Source organism: Bison bison, unplaced genomic scaffold (assembly GCF_000754665.1).
Source record: "Bison bison bison isolate TAMUID 2011002044 unplaced genomic scaffold, Bison_UMD1.0 scf7180017864379, whole genome shotgun sequence".
Taxonomy (NCBI): Eukaryota; Metazoa; Chordata; class Mammalia; order Artiodactyla; family Bovidae; genus Bison; species Bison bison.
In genome coordinates, this window is record NW_011494951.1 from 3,433,419 (window position 1) to 3,440,062 (window position 6,644).

Sequence of the window (6,644 nt, forward strand, 5' to 3'; positions counted from 1 at the left end):
ATAAGGCCTGCCCCTGTGAAAGCCAAGGGCAGCTCCTGCCTGGGGCCAAGCTGGCAGTGCCTAGAGGTGGGCAGTTGGGTTTGGGACTGTGAGTGGGGCCCCTGGATGGGCTGGGAGGCAGGGGAGTGATGATACCCAGGTATACTGTTGGGCACGGGCGAACCAGGTGGAAGCAAGCCAGTGTTGCGTTCTGATGAAGACAGTGCCCTTCCCCAGGGGCAGGAGGAGCTGTACCTGCTGCACCTGGGGCGGGGGGCAGGCCTGTCCCCCGGGGCCCTCCCGCTGCCCTGCCCCCCTTCTCACACTTTCAGTGGCCTGCAGTGAGCCGTGTGACCTCTGCAGCCCTTATGATCCGAGGCTCAGAGGAACCTGTCCTTGTGTGGCGTCAGTCCATGACTGCCTCTCCTCTCCTGGTCATCCCCTCCAGGCCCAGGGCGCCTCCCCTGAGCCCAGGAGGCAGGCAGAGGAGCCTGGGCGCCACAGCTGGGGCTGGGGATTCCGGGGGTGTGAGTCAGGCGTTCTTTGGCATCAGCCATGTGAGCCAGGTTGGCCCTCTCCCTCTCCTCCTTCTCCATTTATACAGACCTCCCTGGGGACTTCCCTGCCGGTTTTCAGCACTTCTGTCCAGGGAGCGAGGATTATATCCCTCGGTTAAGACTCCACACTTCCCTGGCGGGAGTGAGGTGGGTGTGGGGGTGGTTTGGGGGGTTGGTCGAGGATTCTATCCTTGGTTGGGGAGCTAAGATTCTCCCATGCTGCACCTGGTGGTCCAAAACAGACAGACAAACAAGACCTTCTTGGGTTCTCCTGCCTCACAGTGCCCCGTCATCCATCCCTCCAGACCGTGACATGGGGCGATGGGGCATGGTCATCGCCCCATGTTGCACACGAGCTCTTTGGGGCTGGGGGGTGGGGTGGGCAGGGGACTTGCCCAAAGTCCTTCTGATGCAGTGAGCAAAGGCCGATGAACTCCGTACCGTGTGCTCCCCAACCGCGACCTTTGCGCCCCGGAGCCCCACAGCCTTTCGGTGGGTTGGGCAGGAACCTCTCCCACCCGTTCCGTCCTGCGCCAGCGCTCCGGGTCCCCGCGGCCTCGGGAGCGCGGGCCACGCCTGCCACCCAGCGGCCCCCGGCGGAAGTGCAGCCTCACCCGGCTCTGGGCCGAAGTCCTCATCGGCTCCCTCCCCGGAGGTGCTCGGCGGGGCCGGGGCGAGGCGGAGGGAGGAGGGGCGCAGAGTGATGAGCAGGGTCTGGAGTACAGGGGAGCGGGGCTTGCGGAGGGCAAGGCGCGGCTCCGTAGGGCGGTGCGCCAGCGCAGGGCTCCCTGGGGGCGAGCGGGACGCCGAATCTCCGTGTCTCTTCTCTGCTGAGCTGCGTGAAGGTCACGGCCACACCGCCCCGCAGGCGGCGATTTGCCCTCTCCGCCCGATGCCCAGTCCTGGCTGTCCCTGTGTCCCACCCCTGGCCTGCTGACTTTCAGCTGCCCACAGGGATCCCCCAACCCCCCATCATTTCAGCCAGTGATGGGATGGGGTCCTCTGGTAGTTCTGTTTCAAGAGCCGGGTGTGTGTGTGTATGTGTGACATGGCAGCCCACAGAAGACCCAGCCAGCCAGGCAGGGTGGTGGGAGGCAGAGCCTCTAGCAGCCCTGGCCAACCTGGGCCACCTGCTTTCCTTCCTTCCATTATGTCCCGTCACAGACAGCGACCAGAGCCTCTCCATGCTGCCCCCCCACCTCGTCTCCCCCCTACAAGCCATCAGGCAGGGTTCCAGTTCACATTTTTGGAATAACAAGGGCTTTTATAAAGTTATTTGAAAGGGAAAAATTCCTTGAATATCGACAAAGGGAGAGGACCAAGGGGGCTCCGAGTGTCTGTGTGTCCAGGGGCTGGGGGTGGGCCTGCGCTGTAAGGGGGGCTTGTATCTGGAGTTTCTGACATCCCTGGGCTGTCAGGATCCGGGGATGTCTGGGTCCTGGGCTGTCTGGGCCGCGGAGTGCAGTTCTGGCCTCTCTGGCTGAGAATCCGCAACTGAAGCGGGCATGGGGTGTTGAGGCCTCAGGTTCCGAATCCTGAGCTGGTGTCCTGGGGGCAGAATTCCCCAGGCCATCCAGAAGGTTGGGTTCATCCAGGGTCCAGGCTCTGGACTTATCTTAGATAAGTTTCCCAGGGGAGAATGAGGATTCAGGGCCTGGATCACTGAACTCCCAAGGCGTGGGTGTTGGGGGGTGGTCTCCAGGGCTAAGGGTTTCCTGGTCTCTGGCCTCTCCTTAGTCCTTGTGAGGGCCAGTCCCTGCTCAGGCCGCTGCCGGCCATCACCATATTAGGGCATAAACTCCAGGCGGGCTGTCTGGGTGCCAAACGGTCTCCAGCTGGGCCCAGCCTCCTGCAGCTCCCAACACCACGGCCGAGCTTCAGCCGGGCCATGTCAGAGGCCGGAGGTCAGAGGACAGGAGCAGCTACTGGAGGGGAGACCCGGACAGAGCCTCCCAGGTCAGGTCTTGTGCGCTGAGCCATGAGGGCCTGGGTGAGTGGAAGGGCTGTGGGGTGGGGCGGAGAATTCCTGGCCAGCCCCTCCCCTGGCCCAGCCTCCCTCATCTCAGTGCTTTCCTGTTTCCCTTGGTTTTAGAGGATCTCCATCCCGAGATTAATCCCATAGCTGTTAGAATCGCTGCTCTGCTGCCTCTCTTAGCCCTGTCCCCAGCAGATCTTCCTTGAGCCCGGCCAGCCTCTCCTTTTGTGCTGGGATTTGTCAGGTTCTTGGTGAAGCTTCTGCCGTACTCCCCAGACATAGCCCCCCCAGGCCTTTTTAGCCGCCAGCCCCTCCAGGTTGTTGGCCTTGACTTAGTTCACCCCAGCCATGGCCCCTCCAGAATCCAGTCCCCATCCTTGACCCCTCCCCTACCATCAGCACCACCCCATCACCAAGCCCTCTGGCCAGCGCCTGCTCCCTGGTGCATTGTTCTGGCTGCTAGGCCTGTCAGAGGGGACACAGACACTGGTGAGTTAGGTGCCTGCAGTTCACAGGACACAGATGAGCACCAGGAAAGAAGTCTCTGCCCTGGAAGAGGAGATGAAGAGTATGCTTGGTCCCCATTGGGTCCCTGGAGGAGGAGTGGGATGTTAACGCACCTTCTTGTTGCAACAGCAAGGGCTTCCTGCAGGGGGCGATTCTGAGCTGGGCCTTAGGCAGAGCCTGAAAGCCCACAGGGTCTCTTTCAGAACTAACTAGAGAGGAGGGTGAGTGGGCCGGGTCCTGGTCAGGGCAGAGGCATATTGGGTACATTTGGCCTGGTGAACTGACATCACCTGGAATAGGGGCCCTGGTGGCCAGAGAGAGGTTGGGAGGGGAAAGAAAGTCAAGAAGAGAGAAAAAGACAGATGTCTCTCACCAGAGTCAGAGATGAAAGATCTAGAAACAGTGCTTCTTGACTCTGGTGAATTTCTAATGTGTTACAGACCAGTTCTTGTTGTTCAGTCACTCGTCTGTGTCCCACTCTTTGCGACCCAATGGACTGCAGCACGCCAGGCTTCCCTGTCCTTCACCGTCTCCCAGAGTTTGCTCAAACTCATGTCCATTGAGTTGATAATGCCACCCAACCATCTCATCCTCTGTCGTCCCCTTCTCCTCCTGCCTTCAATCTTTCCCAGCATCAGGGTCTTTCCCAATGAGTCAGATCTTTGCATCAGGTGGCCAAAGGATTGGAGCATCGGCTTCAGCATCAGTCCTTCCAATGAATATTCAGGACTGATATCCTTTAGGATGGACTGGTTTGATCTCATTGCAGTCCAAGGGACTCTTGAGTCCTCCAACACCACAGTTCAAAAGCATCAGTTCTTCGGCGCTCAGCCTTCTTTACAGACCAGTACTGGTGTGAAATGCAAAAACCATATGCTTGGCTATTGTGGCAATGTCAAATTGCTGTAAAGCTTTTGAAACTCTAGCTCTCAACTTCTGCACTTCTTGTGGGCAACACACCATCTGGGGACTGAGAAAGAGGAGCAAAAACAGAACAAGGGGCCAGGGTGCCGGCTAACCTGTAGTGTTCAGTGCATGCCAGGCACTACACTAAGCGCCTGGCACGTGTTGACTTACTGGCCACAACTCATGAGGAGAGAATGGTCATCGTTCCCATTTTTGAGATGAGGAAAATGAAGTACAAGTAGGGTAAACATGGAAGAAAAGGCATGTGTGACTAGGCAGCAGAGCTAGGATCTGGACCCTGAGATCCTGGGCTTAAAGTCTGGGCGTCCCCTCTGGGCTGCACCGTCTTGCCTGAGGAAGAGCAGAGGTACAGCGTGAGAGGAGAGGGGAAGTGATGCAGGAAGAAAGGAAGGAGCAGAAGGCAGTGCGAGGAGAAGGCACACGGGGAGAGAGGCCAGGAGCCGCATGGCTGGCAGAGAGAGAGGAGGGGAGAGCTCTGGAAGGGGAAAGCTGGCGTGGCCCATCAGGGAGGCGGCTCTGGCTGCCACGTGGTAGGAGGTGGCAGGGTGGGGCAGGAGATGCTGGCGAGACGAGGGGGCAACACTGGGCTCGGGAGCCGTGGGGGCGTCAGAAGCGGACAGGCCCCTTCAGGTTCTGGAGTGGGGTGGGGTGGCGGGGGTGTCCATCCCACCTGGGAGCACAGGGGCCCGTGTCCTCACTTTGCAGGGAGCTGCTTCCTGTGCCTGGTGGATGTGGTACCTGTGAAGAATGAAGATGGAGCCGTCATCATGTTCATTCTCAACTTTGAGGTGGTGATGGAGAAGGGCCTGGTGGGGTCGCCGGCCCGGGACACCAACCACCGCGCCCCTCCCACCAGCTGGCTGGCCGCCGGTAAGTGCAGCGGTGCTGTCTGGCTGGTGCAGGAATATATGGCTTCCCTCCCCTGGGGTCATGAGGCTACCCAAGGCCAAGGTTCTGCAGGCAGCGATTCGGAGGCAGGTTCAGGAGGACACCTTTCAGAGATGGGGAGTGAACACGAAGGATATGGCCAGTCCCATGCGGCTCAGCGTGGACAGATGGTGTGGAGTGACCGAGTCCAGACTCCGCTTTCCTTCGGGGGCAGGATCACAACTGGCTTCACAGCCTTACCGGCTTGGGTTCCCCCTCCAGCAGCCCCCTGGGAGTGGTCCTCTCTCCAGCCCCAGGGACGGTGGGGTTCCCCCTTCCTGGCTGGCCCTGGTCACTCCAGGGCAGCTCCCACTGCTCATGAGAAGGCCTCGTCTCCCTCATGGACTCAGCTCTGGGATGTTTCTGCCACTGGTCCTAGCTCTGGACTGGTTGCTTGCCGGATACTTGAGAACATGAGGGGACTGCTTCCTGGGGCTGGAGACAGGGAGGCCTCACCTCATCCTCCTGTGACTCAAAGGCTCAGACACCACCCCGCCCATCCCCTTCTGTGGCCTCTTTGGATTTAATTTTAAATGTTCCCTCAGAGTCAGGGCAAAAGAAACCGCCTCTGGTTTCTCAAGCTCTAAAACAGCAGCCTCAATAAAGCTGGCCCGACCTCTCCCATGGGTACCACCCGTAAGGTGGCGGGGTACAGCAGGAACCCGTGGCATCATTCCTTCTCCACTCAGATGCAGGCTCTGCCAGCTCTTGTGTTCAGTTCAGTTCAGTCACTCAGTCATGTCTGACTCTTTGCAATCCCATGGACTGCAGCACGTCAGGCCTCCCCGTCCATCACCAACTCCCAGAGTTTACTCAAAGTCCTGTCCATTGAGTCGGTGATGCCATCCAACCATCTCATCCTCTGTTGTCCCCTTCTCCTCACGCTTTCAATCTTTCCCAGCGTCAGGGTCTTTTCCAATGAGTCAGTTCTTCGCATCAGGTGGCCAAAGTATTGGAGTTTCAGCTTTAGCATCAGTCCTTCCAACGAATTTTCAGGACTGATTTCGTTTAGGATGGACTGGTTGGATCTCCTTGCAGTCCAAGGGACTCTCAAGAGTCTTCTCCAGCACCACAGTTCAAAAGCATCAAAAGCTTCTGTGTGACCTCCCACGAATGACAGAACTCACTGATGCCTGAATTTCTTCCAGTCTAAAAAGTGGAGATACTGACACCCACTGGGCGCAGTTGGGAGAGTCACAGGTGGTTTGCTGGAGAACCCCCCTCACGGGGGATGTGAGGCTCAAAAGACAGTGGTTTATTATTGCTGGAGTCTTAGATAAGATTGTGTTCTAGGCCAGTGTTCTCCAACCTTTGTGGCACGAGGGACGGGTTTCCACCCATCAGGGGTTGGAGAGGGGAGATGGTTTCCAGATAATTCAAGTTTCTTGATTTCTGTTATTGTTACATCAGCTCCACCTCTGGGCATCAGACATTAGATTCCGAGGTTGGGGACCCCTCTTCTAAACTTCTTTGGAGACTTGAGTCCTGTGTAGCAGGGATGGGGGTGGAGGGGTGCCCTCCAGCTATCGGGGCCCCCACTTTCCCTCCTCCTCCCCTTGGTGACTGGAGCTCCAGCTCCTAGGCCTTGCCCTCTCCCAGGCTGCTGGGGCCACCACCTCCCCTCTGCCCCCCACCGGCAGGCCGCGCCAAGACCTTCCGATTGAAGCTACCCGCGCTGCTGGCCTTGACTGCCCGGGATTCGTCGGTGCGGCCGGGTAGCGCAGGCGGTGCGGGCGCCCCGGGGGCCGTGGTGGTGGACGTGGACTTGACGC

At 58.8% G+C, this 6,644-nt stretch overlaps 1 protein-coding gene across 1 annotated transcript in view; it reads left to right on the top strand.

Annotated features, from left to right (window-relative positions):
* Nucleotides 1-857: 857 nt before the first annotated feature.
* Nucleotides 858-6,644, top strand: part of KCNH2 (potassium voltage-gated channel, subfamily H (eag-related), member 2) — a 19,632-nt gene continuing 13,845 nt past the window's right edge. Inside the window, 6 exon segments of the mRNA XM_010857366.1 lie at nucleotides 858-909; nucleotides 1,042-1,255; nucleotides 1,372-1,541; nucleotides 2,392-2,526; nucleotides 4,651-4,815; nucleotides 6,513-6,642. Coding sequence (XP_010855668.1) covers nucleotides 858-909; nucleotides 1,042-1,255; nucleotides 1,372-1,541; nucleotides 2,392-2,526; nucleotides 4,651-4,815; nucleotides 6,513-6,642 — 866 coding nt within the window.